The sequence below is a fragment of the Artibeus jamaicensis genome, unplaced genomic scaffold, assembly GCF_021234435.1.
Source record: "Artibeus jamaicensis isolate MK-2021 breed Jamaican fruit bat unplaced genomic scaffold, CSHL_Jam_final contig_1132, whole genome shotgun sequence".
Taxonomy (NCBI): Eukaryota; Metazoa; Chordata; class Mammalia; order Chiroptera; family Phyllostomidae; genus Artibeus; species Artibeus jamaicensis.
This window is the reverse complement of record NW_026521221.1, coordinates 9675727-9693008: the sequence shown is the minus strand read 5'-3', so window position 1 is coordinate 9693008 and position 17282 is coordinate 9675727. Positions and strand designations below refer to the sequence as shown.

Genomic DNA, 17282 nt, shown 5'->3' with positions numbered 1-17282 from the left:
TTTCCCCCTGAAAAAAGAACTAATGAGAAGGCAATTAATCTCAGTCAGTGCCATCCTCAAAATATTTGCCATACGCAAGTATCATTCGAACTACTGTCTATTCAATTTTTTGTGGCAGTCTTAAATAAGCATATAACTCAAATCTCATATTCTTTTAGTATGTTTAAAATCGGTATCACTTGCCTACAAACAGATGGTAACTATAAAAATAAATACAATAAAAATGAAATATTTACCAAATGAAATATTATTAAATTCTAGCAAAAAAAATCATTGTTGAAAATGCTGAACTTTGGGCCTGCCCTCCCTTTCTTAAAAAGAGAAACTAACAACTGTTAGAGAATAAGGCATAAGTCATCCAAACTGAAGCTTTCTCTTGCCATCATCAGAAGATTGAAAAGCATTTGATTTTTATACTTTTAATGTCATTCAGTGCTATGTCTCTATATCAGTGGTATTTAACCTTTTTCATCTCATGGCAATATAAATTAATTACTAAAATTCTGAGGCACACCAAAAATCTATTTTTTGCCAATCTGACAAAAAATAGGTATACTTTTGACTCATTCACAACAGACAGCTGTTGTTATGTCGGTTGTTGTCATTTTTTTAACTTGACAAACTAAGGGAAAAGAGGTCAGTGCCCCTGACTAAATAGGTATTGCATGTTTAAAAAAAACTCTTGTGGCGCACTGGTTGAATTGGTACTCTACGCTAGCTAAAATTGTTTCTCCTAACATCAGTAGCGCATATCCCTCCCTTTGGGACATACTAAATGTGACCGAAGTGGCGCACACAACAATGCAAGAAATCATGGCTCTGCTACTTACTGGATTTAATTTGGGATACGTATTTTCTTCACGTTTCAATTCCTTTATATGAAACATGAGAATAATATTTACCCCTCAGTGTTGTAGAAAAGATTAATAACTTGATATAAAGGGCCAGGCCCATAATAGGCATTTATTTGGTTAATGTCTCCTCCATTTCCCTTCTTCAAATCCTAAAATTTGTTCTTCCTTCTGCAAATTTCTCTAACCCATCTGTGGAAGCCAGTCTCTGTATTCACATCCTTGTGTAGTCTTCTCCCACATTGAATCAGTGTTGGTCTGTGTGACTAACAGATTATGGCAGAAGTGATGATATGTCACGCCTGATGCTAAACCATAAAAGGCACTGTGACTTTTGGTATGTTTTCAGCTCTCTTTTGGATCACTGGCTGTGGGGAGCCAGCTACCGTGTCATGAAGAGGGACCCAGGTGTTAACAATTGAGGCCACTGTTCAACAGCCAGTGGGAAGAGAAAATACCTCCATTTAAACTCAGCACAGAGTTGAAAGTTAGGAAATAAATTAAAAACAATGAGGACCCAAGTCTCTGAAGCAAAGAAGGAAATGAGTCAGGATTTAGGGGCCCCAGATAAAAAGTCAAATGAGGAAACTGGATTTAAAGGGTGGAGATATCACCTGCAGACCTACAGCAATACTCTGACCACGATTTATTAGAATTTGATGTATCCAGCTTCCTAGCCCCAGGTTCCCAATGGATTCAAGCCATGTGTGCCCCCTTGCATGTAGAGAAGCCATAGAATCAGCCCCATTGTGAAAACCAAGCCAACCAGAGAGTAGTAAGATAGTGTAGAATAAGGAAGAAAGTTTTCTTTGGCACCTGTTACCTCTTTATCAACTCCAGCAACTCAGGTGGGTGACAGAGTGAACAACCCTATGACCATTATTCTTGTGTCCACTCATCCCACCCTTCCCCATGCCCAAGAGTATATTTCCAATCCTATCAGAACCTAGACTGGTTACTACGCCTCCAATCTAATTCTTCCTCGAGTTTTTTAAAAAGATCACTTACTCTTTCAACAAATATTTATTGTTCTGTATGCCAACTATGTGTCAACTATTATATTACACATTAGGCATGTAGTGATGAACAAAACATACATATCTCTATATTTATGGAATAGATAGTATAGAGAGGAAACAGTTTTTTATATATATGTACTTCTGTGTGTGTGTGTATATATATATATATATATATATATATGTATATGCAAATCGTGATAATTGTTTTGAAGGAAAGAGATTCTTCACAAGGATGATATTCAAAATATTTAACAGTTCACATAGCATAAGCACTTACCAGTCAAAATAGATCTCAGTGTAATCTGAATGAAGACTATCTGTAAACAATTCTTCTACCTGCCCTGGTAAGAAATCACAGTACCATTCGTTTTATGAAGGGAGTATACCCTAGGTCATAACTTTGATTAGGGAGGTGAAGCAAGTGACATCTGAACTGAGGCAAAAGGATAAGGAGTTAGCTAGACCAAGGGACAGGAAAAACATTTCAGGGGAGGGAAGGCCCTAACGCCCTGCTCCCTCAAGCCATCTCATCAAAAGCCTACCTAGTAGATAGGTAATAGGCAAGTCACTAAAGCCCAGTGAGCAGGGGGGTGTGAAACTAGGTCAGAAAGTAGGTAGGGCAGTGACATGATCTGAGTCACTACTGCTAACACCACTACTAGCTAACATTAAGTGAGTGCTTATCAAGTGTACTTTTCTTATTTGAGCTTCACAATGACTTTTTGAGATGCCACTAACTCCTTTCTACCAATTTAAAAACCTTGGAACAGGCGGGTTAGATCACTTTCCCGAAGAAACTCAGAAAAATAAAAGGTGAAGCTGAGAGTCTAACTCAGCCTGTGCTCTTCAATCAGCAGGATGTAAATTCTGAAGAGACCACTCTGCCAGAGGAAAATGAATTAGAGCAGGTAAATGGAAATGAGGAGAGCAGTCAGGAAGCCATCACACACGTCCAGGATGCTGAGCCTCATTTGGTACAGATAACTGAAATGCAATTCAAACAAATTAGGTCAAAAACGGAATTTGTTGGTTTCTATATAACCAAACTGTTGGATGGGATGGGCTGTGATTGACACTAAATTAAAACCAGCAAAAAGGGGATGCCTTCATTTCTCCTATCTTGCTTTACTTTTTCAGACCCAGATTCCTTGACATAATAGGAAACAGCTACCAGTAGTACCTGCCTTCACATCTCACAGCTTATCGAAGAGAGAGTCTGATTCTCTTTCTTTAGTTTCTGTGTTGAAAATCCCAGGGCTCTGATGGGTCAGGGGCCTGCCTATCCTGTGGTTGGAAGGTGAGTGTGGGGCAGGATATAATGAGAGCAGCCCCACCAGTAAAATCAAATTATTAGCATGGGAAGGAACAGATTTATCAGAGAAAAAGGGTTTGTTCCCCCTGAAAAAAAGAATGCTAGGCAAATAAAAGATGTCCACTACATCAGGAAAGAAAAGGTAGCCACTTGGACTGAGATGGTGGCAGTAGAATGGCAAAAGTGTCCAGCTTCGAAATATATTTTAGATATTTAGTGAGAAAGGAAGATACTATTGTTTCTTGGGTACATTGATTTCTTCATCAGATATTAACAGTTTACCTATTATGTGCCAGATACTTCTAGGCACTGGCTGTACAGTGGTGAACAAAACAGGTCTCTGAATTCATGAAATTAATACTTTAATGGAGGAGACTGACAATTCACAAATAAACAAACCAAACTATAGGGAACCAATCTGCCTGGCAATGGCAAATGTAGCCCAGCCCCATTGGAAAGCCTACAGGTGCATGTCAGCACACAGGAAGCCAAAGATCGGCTTTCCCTTGGGAAACCAGGCCTGTATTATACCTAGGCTGCTCTGAGGCTTGCTCTTGCTAAAGCTCCCTCACCCTGAGTTGAAGCAGAAAATGTTTACTGCATATCTTTCAAGTAACTTCCTGAAGTCTGTGCTAATTCTCCCAAGGATGGAGCATAACCAGACCAATTACTCTTATCATTCCCTTGCATTTGCAACACTTTTTCCTTGCTAATCTGTAGAAAGTAATCAGTAACATCCTTTCCTTTGTTACCTGTAAAAAGTAATCACATAAAGCAAACCTGAGCATAATGAATGAGAACCTTCCTTGATGTATGCTATTAGAAAGCCAATAAAAGCCTGTCAAGGCAAGGGTCGAGGTGCTCTCCCCTTGAGAGAGTGGCCAAGGTGCTCGCTGTCTCCCAGAGAGTGGCCGTATGGTCCCTTTTTTCCCACAGGACTTTGGTAGTCTGTGTGAATTTGTTTCATTGCATCCACAGCATATGGACTCTGCAGGATGGAGTCCACATCACCAAACAATATAGAATGACAACTTGTCATTCTATATTAAGTGTTAAGTGTTAAAAGAGAAACAAAGGTGTGAGGATAAACGATAACTGGGGAGACCCGTTTCTGTGGGGACATTTAAGCTGAGGCCTGAAGCAAGTTGTAGAAAAAGTACAAGAGGATTCCAGCAGTACAGTTGAATCCCTAACATTACTAATATCCCTCCTTTATCAAGAAAGAGCAGTGCAAGTTTAGGAAATTCTCACCCATCTCCCTATATTCCAAGTGTAATCCTGAATGGTTAAGTCAAGGTAAACTCATACCTCTTAGTATTGGTTGGCTCGGGAACCCAGGCCTAACTAAGCCAATTATTGCTTCATAACTGCCTAGTAACTTATTCAGGAGTTAGCATGTGACCTACATTTGCCCTATCAAACCAAATAGAAGTGGAACCTTTCAGTTCCACTCTGAGGGAAGGGACAGTGCTTTCTCCTACTAACTCGAACAAGGAAATGCATAGTCCCTACTGTTCCTAATGTCTATGACCATGAAGGGCCAGCCTTACATTGAAGCAAAATGAGTGGCAAAAGTAATTGTGGTCCTTGATGGTGCTTTTGGGCCACTGGATAAGTCAACCATAAGATTTGTTCTACCTTTGAGCTTCCTGCTATTGGAAGGTGCCTTGAGACAGATTTCTAGTACTCCAGCCTAATACATTTTAATCAACACACAGACAATAGGAACAGCATATTCCAAGGCCCTGAGTGGGAAAAAGTTTGGATAATTAGATTAATTTGAGTGGTCACATAATAAAATGATCTGGTCAGATTAAAGTGTAATGAGCCTTCTTCATGCATACCAGGTTTCCAGTCAGCTTTCTAGTGCCTTACTTCTAGAAATGTGTGACTAGCCAATAGCACTGGAGAAAAACACTCTTAATACAAAAACAAACCAGAACAAAACAGAAACAGAAGATAAGTTCTCAGAGGATATAGAAATAATTACAGGAAGAAATGAAAATTGGAGAGGGACTATAATCATTAGAGATAAAAAAGATATTGAATAAAAACAGGAGAGCTATAAAAAACAAATAGAGAATAATAAAGAGTTCTTGGAACTTAAAAACATGACAGCTGAAAGAAAATATCAATAGAAGGGTTGGAAGATATAAGCTAAAAAAAATATTCCAGGAAACTGGACAAAAATTGATGGGTAATAGGAAAGGGAGAAAAAACAAAATTATGGAGTCAATTTAGAAAGGTCTAACATCTGATTTATATGTGAGTTCCAGAATAAGAGGAAAGTAAAACAGAAATGAGGGGACCCACTGAGTTCTCAGCACAAGGAATGAGAAAAGATCTACCACATATCAGACTACTGGAGTCAAAGAGAAGATCCTAAAGGCTTCTGAGACATAAAACAGGTCATATATAAAAGATGGATAATCAGAATGACTTCAGACTTGTCAACAGTACCACAGGATACCAGAAAACAATGGAGCAATGTCATCAAATAGCTAAAGAAAAATAATTAGCAACCTAGACTTTTTTTTTTACCCAGCCAAGCTATCAATTAAATATGAAAATGGGATAAAGAGATATCTCAGAAGAACTTATCTACCATGCACCCCTTTCAGGAAGCAATTGGAGATGTACTCCACCAAAATGAGAGAGTAAGCAAACAAACAAAAGTCATAGAAACCAGGAAAAAGCGTATCCAACCTAGGATATAAGCGAAGGATATCCCCTGATTGCTGGTGAGGGATCCAAGGACAACAGCTTTGTAGCAGGCTTCCAGAGCAACTATCTCAGTTTGGAGCAGGGAGATGAAAGGCTCTGGAGGCATATATCTAAGAAAAAATGGAAATAAAATTGATAAACTATTTGATTACATTTGAGCATACTGGAAGGAGATTTCTAGAAGAGAATGTGAGAATTTATAAGTACATAAATAATTAAGTAAACAAACTAAAAAGAGAGAGATAATTAGTAATTTCAGGGGCAAACCCTACAAGAAAGGAAAGGCAAATAGTACACTAATTGCCGCAGCTTGTAAATAACATTTACACACTCATAAGATGTAAACATTCAATACTAGTCTAACAAAAGTAACACTGGAGATGGAGAGAAAGTACATGCATATTAGGATGAGAGCATTAAGTACTCATATTAAAAAATAAGTCATGCCCTGAGTGGTATGGCTCAGTTTGGTAGGGCATCACCCTGCAAAGCCAAAGGTCGCCAATTTGGTTTCTGGTCAGGGCACATACCTGGGTTGAGGGTTCATACAAGTTGGGGCACATACAAGAGGCAACCAATAGATGTTTCTTCCCCACATTGATGTTTCTCTCCCTCTTTCTCCTTCCCTGCCTCTCTCTCTAAAAATAACTAAAATCTTAAAAAAAAAAAAAAAGTCGGTGGATAACATCTGATACCTAAAAACCCAGAAATGGCATGATATTTAGAAAAAGCAATAAATGCCAGAAGAAACAGCTAAAAGAGCTGTAATCCCCTTTAAACATTGGAAAATAGAGCGGGATAAGGGTTACTATTTTTCATTGTAAGTCTTTTGTAGAATATGTATGTACATGTGTAACTTCCATAAAGACAAATAAATAGTTAAAAACCCAATCATGGTAATGAATGAATTAGCCTAAGGGGACAGAGTAGAATTAGAAACAGGTCTCAGTACTGATCTCTTAGGGATTTTTCATTTGCTGTCCTCCTCATCTCTTCCCCACCCCCAAATCTCACTCCCAGTAGTCCATATGTCTGGGTTGAGAGAAGAAAGTGTTAATAGAAAGAAAGACATGAACCTCCAGGAACAGATCCAGAAACAAAGATACCCAGGACAGGAAAAAAATGCAGAAAGAGCATGTCTAGAGTTATCCCCATAGGAAAGGTAGCCCTGCATTGGGAGCAAGTTCTAAGTCCTAGAAAACCCAGGGCTGGCTTAGGTCTCCATTCTTGAAGAGCAGCTAACTATGGATCAGAAAATGCCTGAGGAGGGGAGCTAAAGTACTTTTAGCCCTTCACCTTGGGCTTCTCCTGGAGCGGGTGATGACGTCTCATTCCTGACCACTGGTGCCCCTGAGTAGCTTCTTGCCTCCACCTAGCACTTCCTCCCTGACCTGCCTTTGTAAACATATCACGACCAAAACTGAGGTCTCAGAGCGGCACTCTCTGCCAGATACTTCTGCTTCTCCTTTGGTTCAGATGAATTGCATTTGCATTATGCAGACATTCATCAATTCTATCTTCTTTCCTATCCTTTGAGAGAGACCAAGGGGATAAAGCAAGTTTCCCTGACAGTTTCCAATCCTTCCCAATTCCATTTCTCTTCTTTGCTTCCCACTCCCTCCTTACTAAAACCCCAGCTACTGCACAGTCCTGTCAACCATCTCTCCTGTAGCAATCTGTTTATCTGTTCCCTTCAGGTGTTCCTTTTCTAGTACTCGCTTGGCCCTTGTGATAGAAGTTTAGAGGCAAAGAGCTAATACATCACAGAGTTTGGGCTACTCTGCTGGAAAATACGTATGGCCCTACTCTTGCTAGGCTCAAGACGGGGTTTCAAGTTCTTATGCCTGGGCAATCTGTTAAAGTGTACCCTCAATGCAGCAGCATCAGAACTGTGGGAGAGCACGCAGGTCCCAGCAAAGTGAACTCTCTCAAAGTGCAGAGTGACACTCTAGAGCCACAGAGATGCAGGGCTAGCAGACTGATAAGAATGAGAGAAACATTCCCATGTCCAAAGGATAGAATCTCTTAGTCCAAAGCATGTAGTAATGAGGAGGATGAGGGAAAAGGGATGAGAAGACCCAAAATAATAACTATAGAAATAGGTTTGCAAGCATACCTGGAAGATGTCTTTTTACTCTTCTTCCATATATCGATGCAGAGCCTGTCCTGATGTAAGAGAGTATAGGCTGCTGATGTGGCATGATGTTGTAAGTCAGAGGATATAGGCACAGGCTCTAGAGCCAGGTGGTCTGAGTTCAAATTCTAGGCCAGACCACTCAGAATTTGTGTGTCATGGACCCCTTCTCACAGTAATGTTTTTAGATACATTTTGGAAAACATGGCATTTTTACACTCATGTTCATTAAAACATCATTCACAATAGCCAAAAATGGAAGCAATCCAAGTGTCTATTGACAGCTAAATGGGCAAATAAAATGTATATACATATGTATAGAAGGTCTGTCCAGCAAAGTATCCAGCCATGTAAAATGAAAAAGAGACATTTATTGAAGAATATAGAAGAACCATTTATATAAAACAATAATACCTCAGTCCCCTTCAAAGTAGGCACCTTGGGACCTCATACGGTTCTCCCAATCAACATAAGTTGCTCCATTGTAGTTTCCTGTATCTCATTGAGAGTCTGAAATCTCTTGTCTTCCAAAGGGTGACTTTAGTTTGGAGAAAAGCTAGAAGTTGCAGGGCACCAAATCTGGGCTGTAGCAGGGACTGAGTTACCTGGGTGATATGATGTTTCACCAAACATCTCTGCACAAGATGTGATGCATGAGTGGGCACGTTGTCATGATAAAGCTGCCGATCACCAGTTGCCCATAGCTGCAGCCTTCTAAATCATCTGAATAGTTTCCATGGAAAAATGTTCAAGCTTAATGCAAAATTTAATGCAGATTCGTTGCTCCACTTGCTCAGTCATTTTGAATGTGGCAGCTACACAGCATACATGCTCACTCAATGGTGTCTACCACCCCCACTGACTAGTACAGTGAAGTCATCATTGTTCACTAATGAGCATTCCAGTCCACTATCCTTGGCTGCCAGGTTACAGCAATGTCGGGCAAACTGTCCTCATTATGTTAATAATGGTTGAATTCTTTCTGGACAGAGTTTGTCATTATAAGCAGTTTTATTGAGACAGAGTTCATATATCATAGAATTCACACATTTGAAATGAAGTGTACAATTTTAGTGGTTTTTAGTATATTCACAGATATGAGCAACAATTACCACTGTCAATTTAAAAAAACTTTCATTACAATGGTCAATGTTTAATCTTCATTTTACTTGGCCTATTAACAACAGCATTTGACACAGTTGATCAATTCCTTCTTTTTAAAAAAAAAAGATATTTTATTTTAAGATTTTATTTATTAATTTTTAGAGAGGGGAAGAGAGGGAGAAAGGGAGGGAGAGAAAGATCAGTGTGTGGTTGCCTCTCACACAGCCCCAACTGGGGACCTGGCCTACAACCCAGGCATGTGCCCTGACTGGGAATCGAACCTGTGACCCTTTGGTTCTCAGCCCAAGCTCAATCCACTGAGCTACATCAGCCAGGATCAATCCCTTTTCCTTGAAACATTTTCTTCACTTCACTTTCAGGACATCATACTCTCTTGTTGCTCCTGGTGTTCCTCCTTCCTCACTGGCCATTCCCTTTCAATTGGCTTTGCTTTTCTTCACCCTGACCTCTTTCCAGAGATTCAAGTGGCCCAGGGTAGAATTCTTTAGGCTTTTCTCTATTTTTCTGGATGATCTCAGCCAGCCTCATGGCTTTGAGAATACCATCTATATGTTTAGTTTAAAGATGTGTCATTAGAGCCCTGGCTGGTGTAGCTTCAGTGGATTGAGCACAGGCCTGCGAACCAGACAATCGCGGTTCGATTCCCAGTCAGGGCACATGCCTAGGTTGCAGGCCGGTTCCCTGCAGGCCAGTTCCCAGCAGGGGACGCACGAAAGGCAACCATACATTGATGTTTCTCTCCCTCTCTCCTTCCCTTCCCCTCTAAAGATAAATAAATAAAATCTTTTAAAAAAAGATGTGTCATTAGAGACCAAAGCTGTACCAACAGAAAGATGAACAAGTAGTCACTAGAGCAAATTAAGCCTGAAAAGTCACTGGAGTCAAAAATGACAAAACTGAAGCTGTCCTACTTTGGGCACACCATGAGAAGGCAGGGTTCTCTGGAAAAGACAATAATGCTTGGAAAAATTGAAGGCAACAAGAAAAAGGAAGATCAACTATGAGAGGGATTGACTCTATGAAAGAAGCCATAGGCATGATTCTACAGGAGCTGAGTACGGCTGCTGAGGACAGGGCATTGTGGACATCACTCAGTGATAGGGTTGCCAGAAGTTGGAACTGACTCAATGGCACATAACACACACACATATGTTTAGTACTACCAAGTTTACATCTCTAGCCCAGACATCTTTCACCTTCTCCAGATTTGTGTGTCTAACTGCCCGCTCTGCATCCCCATGTGGATTCTACTTGACAACTCAGCATATTCAGAACTAACACTGTTCCACATGCAGTCTTCCCTTCCTCAGCTCATGACCATTTCATCTTTCTAGTTGTTCTGGCCAAAACCCCTACAGTTATCCTTAATGACATTTCTCTGTCACATAGCACATTCAATCCATCAGGAAATCCTCTGTCCTCAAGATATTCAGAACCCTATCCCTTTTCCTGCCTGCTCAGTTATTCCCTAGTGCAAGCCACCACCACCTCTAGCTTGGATTACTGCAATAGCCTCCTAACAGGTCATATTGTTATCCTCCTAGTCTATTCTTGACACATGAACCAGAGTGATCCTTTTAAAATAGAAGTGGCTTCATATTACTCCTCTGCCCAAAACCCTGTAATGACTCTCAATTTCATTCAAAGTAAAAGCCAAAGTCTTTAAAATACCAATAAGGCCCTTTATGACCTAATCCCCCCTGCTCCTTACCTTCCTGACTTTCTCTCTTACTACTCCCCTGCTCACTCATTTTGTTCTGCTCACACTGACCTCAATTTTTCTTCAAACACTCCAGGTACACTTCTGACTCACAGAGTTTGCACTGGCCAGACTCACTGTCCGAAAAGCATTTCCTTCATCTGTACAGCTGAGCCAATCCCCTTGCCTCCTTTAGGGCATTGCTCAAATTTCTTCTCCAGAAAGCCTCTCTCATCGCCTTACTTAATATAGTATCAACCCTCTCCACCTTCATCTACTTTCTCCTCCTCCACTTCTAAACTCTCTTACCTTGCTGTTTTTAATTTTTTTTCTATAGCACTTACCACCTTTTAACATACACTATGTTTTTTATTAAATTTATTGGGCCAAAATTTGTTAATAAGATTATATAAGTTCCAAGTGTACAATTCTATAATACATCATCTGTCTACTGCATTTCGTTCACCACCCAAACTCTACTCTTATTCTGTCACGATTTATTCGACCCCTTTTACCCTCTTCAACTTCCCCCCACATCCCATACTTTGTGTTTATTTCTTAGGTGTGTTTATAGTGTCTCCCTCCCACTAGCATGTAAGCTCTCCCAAAGCAAGAATCTGTTCATTGATGTAGCCCAAGGATCTAGTACAGAGTAAATGTTCAAGAAAATATTTGTTGAATGAATAAATGAAAATATGGACAATAATATCTGCCCTAAAAAGCTATTGTAAGAATTAAGTAATGGGCAAAGATCCTGACACCCAAAGGAAACACCAAACACATAGATCCCCACCTCCCCTCCTCAAATATCTTCCCCAGTTGCCTCCTCTTACAACACTGCTCCTTCCTTCCTGTCTGGGAAATTTCACCATTCTAGCCTGTCCTTTGATTTTAAATGCAGGAAAATCTAATAAAAGGCCATAGATGTCATCTGAGGAGAAAGGGAACCCTGGGAGACCAGCTTTACTCATTGCTACAACTGTTTATCAAATTGGCAAATTGTCACCCAGGGAAGTAGAGAGCCCTGAGGACATGGGCCAGTAAATGTTTTTGTTGTTGTAGGTTTGTTGCACTGATTTTAGTCAACTTTATTAAGGTATAATGTATAAAATTTTAAGTACAATTTGATGAGTTCTGACAAATGTAAGTATAGTTCATTTGACTTGGGGTGTGGGGTATTAAGGTCACGTGGGATTGTACATGTTTAGAGATTTAGCAGAGGGATCCTGGTTAGAAAAGAGAACACCACCAGGGGTCTCGAGAAACATACCCAAATGAGGAATAGTGCAAATACCAAGGGCCGACCTGAGACTCGTCCTGGGGTCCCACTGCACTAGGGTCTGGACCTTCGGAAGGTCTGGCAACTTCGTGACACCTCTTCGTCCTCCTTAGGGAGCGGGCCAATTCCCTTTCACGGGTTTCACGAGTTTAGGCCAGGAGGGGCAACAGGGGACTGAATTCTCCCTCTCCTTTGCCCTGCAATTCTTCTGCCATCACCCACGCTCCCCCACCGGTGGGGGGCGTTCCAGCCCGCACAGCGAAGCTTCTACGCTGCCATGACACCAACGAGGCCAATTTTCTCTCCAGCTTTCGTTAGAAACCCGTTTCGGGTCTGCAGGAGTACGGCGGGCAAAAAAAAAAAAAAAAGAAAAAAGAAAGTAAAAGTGTTGCAGCAGGTGCTGGAGTCGGGAATTCCCCTTTGAGTCAGCCATCCTCTAGACCCTGGGGGCTCCTGGCCTTCCGAGTGCCTAGCAACCAGGGCTTCTCTCCCACCCCTCTGCGCCTAGAAGCCTCTGGAGTTTGCAGGTTCAGCTCCACTTACAGACAGCAACACTGAGTTCGGATTGGCTGGGGAAACTGAGGCAGGACTGGAGATTCTGGGAGAAAGAGCCTGAGGCTGGTCGCAGCCTTTCGCCCGGGAACTGAGAGAGTCCCTTCCGAAAGCCTAACGAGGTGCCCGCGCCAAACCGAGAAGAATCCGCTGGGGTTTGCGCCGACTGCGCGCCCTTGAGAAGCACCGCCCACGCGGCTGGGGAACCTGGGGAGCGGTGGTGACTGTGGGTGGGGTCGGAGGTGGGGTCCTGGCTGGAGGCGGGGCCGACCTGGGCTACTGGCTGTGCAAGTCTAGCCCTGCAGAGCGAAAGTAGTCGTGGTGGCCCTCGCCTGTGGCTCGGGTTCTGCTTGTGCTCGACCTCGCGGCTATGGCAGGACCTCAGGAGTTTCTGAGTGGGAAGCTCCGGCTCTGCTTCACCCCAGCTGCCCGGACCAGCCTCCTGCTGCTCAGGCTCAACGAACCGGCGTTGCGGGCACTGCAAGAGTGTCAGCGTCAACAGGTGTGGCGGCCCCGGACCCCACCTTCCCTATGCCCTACCCCTCTGGACATCAGGCCTCAGCCGGAGACCCTGATGAAGGGACCTGCGTATGGGGAGCGGCTTCCCCACTTCTCCAAGTGAAGTCCATGAGGCAGGTCCCTCCAGGCACTCGACGGCAGATCCAGATCCCAGGGACGCTGCTTCACTTGCGCTTAGCTTGTGCCTGTGCTCTCCCTGCAGGTTCGGCCAGTAATCGCTTTCCAAGGCAACCGAGGGGTAAGCACGGACCTGGGCTCTGTGAAACCTGGGCTCTGTGAACTGTGTGGGGTGCGGGGAGAACAGACTGGCGCCCAGGGAAGGTGAGGTCAGGGCGGGAGTCTGAGAGCAGTCACGGTCTGAGGAAGTTCCTGAGAACTGAACCCTGAGTGGGGTTGGGGGGCTGCTGGGGTTGTGGTCTCAGGAGGCTGCGGTTGAAGAAACTGCGCTGTGTTAGCCTCCTGGGAACTCAGGCCCAGCTGCACCTGGTGTGCTAACGAGTCTCGCGGGACCCATCTTGTCTTAGGCTGGCTCAGGGAGGAATGACATTGACAGGAGGGGGAAGGGCTAACTAACTTCATGGGGTTTATGGTCTCCTTTCACCCCAGTATCTGAGGCTCCCAGGCCCTGGCTGCTCCTGCCTCTTCTCCTTCGTAGTGTCCCAGTGTGGCCAGGAGGGCCCTGGTGGTGGTGGCTTGGACCTTGTGTGCCAACGCTTAGGCAGGTAAGGGGGAACAAACAGGTAGCAGGGTTTGTGGTAAGTCCAGGAAGGGGACGTCCAGAGGTGCTTTAAAAGTTCTCCACCCTCCTGGTTTATTTTTCATCACCCCTTTCCAGATCTGGACCTAACCGCCTCCACTGCCTGGGCCCACTCAGGGAACGCCTCACTATTTGGGCAGCCATGGATTCTACCCCAGCCCCATCTTCAGTTCAGGGACACAGCCTGACTGAAGATGCCGGAGATCCTGAGAATTGGCAGAACATGGGAGACTATTCTGGAAATGCAGCCTCACGGTCACTGATGGCACTAGAAGAGGTGAGGCCAGAAATTGCAGGGAGTTAGGATAAGGTGGGGCAAAGCGTGAAGCCCAGGTAGCCAAGTGCCCATGACACTTTCCCTGCCAGGTGCCAGATCCACTGGCAAGTAGCCAAGAACAGGCACTCCCAGGATCCTCGAGGGAACACATGGCACAGTGGGAAGTGAGGTACTTGGGGCAGGGTGGGACTACTCTGGAAAGTCCTGGTGTCATCTTCCGCAAATCTCCACCCTAAATGGTACAGGAAATTGAGCCCTACCTCCTACCCTCATCTTCATCTCTCTCATTCCCTCTTCAAATATCCTAGGAACCAGACCTGTCTTCCAAACAGAGGACCTGATCAGGCACTGCCTTCCTCTGCTAGCCAGAAACACCTGGACAAAGTAAGCTGTAATAGGAGGAGTTTTTCAGCCATGGCTCATATGACTCAGTTGGTTTGGGTTAGTCCTCTAAGCCAGAAAGATCGTGGGTTTGATTCCTGTCAAGACACATACTTAGGTACCCAGTCAGGATGCATGAAGCAACCAATTGTTTTTCTCACATCAGTGTTTCTCTCCCTCCTTTCTGAAATGTATGCATGTCCTCAGGTAAGGATAAAAAAAGATTTGTCCAGACTGAAATTTAAAAACTGGGAGACTTCATTCTCATGGTCACAGAGATCAGTGTATGGAAGTAGTTTTCAAGAGAAAGAACAGGAGGCTTCTGACATACTGTTAGTGTGATGGAAGTATTTTCCCCAACAGAAGCGTCCAGCGCCTGCAGCTACTATAGAATTGAAAGGAAAGAGGCTCAGGACTCTGCCTGTAGCTTCAAGTCCCTTACAAGGGCTGCCCAGTCAGGACCTACAAGAGGGAGACTGGGAGCCAGAAGATAAACATGAAGACATGGGTCCCAGGCTTGAGCACAGTCCCTCAGTTCAAGCAGGTAAGAGTTGAGAGGAGTGTAAAGCTGCCACAGTGAGGGAAAAAGGCAGATAACCACTTTCATGACTTGTTTCCTTCATAGACTCTGAATCCCCAAGCCCTGAAGAGGTACCAGATTACTTCCTGTGAGTTCCCTGCCATTTCTGATTTTATCCAGCCTTGTGCATGAGATGTTAACATGCACTTTCTGGGAGCTGGGAGCTTTGGGGGTCGGGGGGTACTAAAACTGAAGGTGGTAATTTAACACTCTGTTCCTGCCAGGCAATATGGGGCCATCCACAGTGCAGAACAGCAACATGCTTATGAGAAGGATTTTGAGACAGATTATGTTGAATACCGAATCCTGCATGCTCGAGTCGGGGCTGCAAGCCAAAGGTTCACAGAGCTGGGAGCAGAAATCAAGAGAGTTCAGCGAGGAACTCCAGAACACAAGGTAAGGACTGGACCTAGGCTCATTTTCCATCTCTACTGGCCATAAACTCCCTGCTAACTAACCATAAACCTGTTTGTTTAGTGACCAAAGTGACAAGCCAGCCTGTTTTGAGAGAAAAATTATTCTGTATCATTTGGTTGCATGAGAAGGAAGTTACTTCCCTCTTTTAACAGACCTGGAGCTTTTTCAAAGTTAAACTTGGTGCTAGCATTTTCTTTGTTTCAGGTGCTGGAAGAAAAGATAGTCCAGGAATATAAAAAGTTCAGGAAGGTAAGAATAGGTCTGGGAGTGGTAGCAAGAAGGGTAAAAATGTTGTTGGGTTTTTTTTGACATGGATGCTTTTTTTCTTCAGCGGTACCCTGGTTACAGGGAAGAAAAGCGTCGCTGTGAGTACCTGCATCAGAAATTGTCCCACATTAAAGGTCTCATCCTGGAGTTTGAGGAAAAGAACAGGTGCAGCTGAAGCAGTACCCAGTGAGATATGAAGGAAAAAGCAGCTAAAAACTAAAGAATAGTGCAACTGCTCATTACTGCTGAGTCCATGGTGCAAGTAGGAAAGCTGCTCTAGGTTAAGGTTTTATTTTCATTATTGCCATATTTTAAACTTTAGAGTGTGGGCACAGCACCAGCACTCTGTAACTATGCCCAGAAAACTAGGAAAAGCAGCAGAGGCTTGGCTTCTTCACCTGTAGTTCAGCCAAGTCATTTTCAAACCCTGAGAAAGGACACCATTCCCAGGACAAGATACCTCAAGGACATTAGAATTCAGCCTGGTACCCTCCCTGACAAAAGAGCACCTTTTACGAACTTGTAATACACCTAGATCTAATGGGAAGGGCTTGGGGTTGTACCCATGTACTGAAAGTGAATTATTTTACAAACATGGCTAAAAAATTAAAACTGTTTGTGTCCTTTGTACAAATCTATATGTTTTCTTTACATCTTCCAAGGCAGTAGTTAGTACATTTGGCTGTCTGAACCATTTCTGGACTCTCTAAAAATTAGATCTTCAGATCCCAGCTCAAGTCTTGTGAATTAGAATCTCTAAAATTATGGTTAGGCTTCTTTACTTCAAAGCACTATGGGTGATCCTGTTACACATTTTGCTATAAGGCTCTATTTACCAAATCCATTTTATAATTGACATCTAGAAATGACAGCAGGAATAAAGTTCTCCTTTTCTAAACATTGAGGTTGAAGATCACAATCAGGACTCCTATCTGGAAATATGCAGTGACTGAAAACTATAACCATGGATATGATTTGGATTTACTCATAAAAAGAGGGGAAACGGTTCACTTCATTCTTCTTTATCACAGAAGAAAGTGGATGCTTCACTCACAACCAGGAATGATACTGCTTTTCCCCATCCACTGGAAAGTTAATAGGCCACACCCTGGGCTTTGGGGGAGAAAGGGAGCTGCACCCAGCAGTGTATGTAATTCCTGAAACAACTTGGATGGAATCCCAACCTGATGCCATAACCCACACAGGGCATTTCTGCACAGACAACAGACCTTGGGAGGTATAAACATGCTCAGCTGCATGACCAGGATATACAACTATCCATTCTTGAGGCACAGACAGGGTCAGAAACGGAACCCAATAGGAAAGTTTCCTCATCTGTTCTAATTATCAAGCTAGGGGTCTGGGCAATAAACATTTAAGGACAGAGAG

General features: G+C 43.1%; 1 protein-coding gene across 1 annotated transcript; it reads left to right on the top strand.

Annotated features, from left to right (window-relative positions):
- The first annotated feature begins 12972 nt into the window (after positions 1 to 12972).
- Positions 12973 to 17192, top strand: ELL3 (elongation factor for RNA polymerase II 3). The gene is made up of 11 exons (XM_037154928.2): positions 12973 to 13197; positions 13417 to 13452; positions 13821 to 13936; positions 14050 to 14248; positions 14338 to 14417; positions 14557 to 14632; positions 14993 to 15173; positions 15255 to 15297; positions 15434 to 15605; positions 15831 to 15875; positions 15958 to 17192. Exons 1-11 carry the CDS (start codon positions 13066 to 13068, stop codon positions 16066 to 16068), a joined length of 1191 nt encoding a protein of 396 aa, XP_037010823.2. The 5' UTR covers positions 12973 to 13065; the 3' UTR covers positions 16069 to 17192.
- The last annotated feature ends 90 nt before the right edge of the window (positions 17193 to 17282 follow it).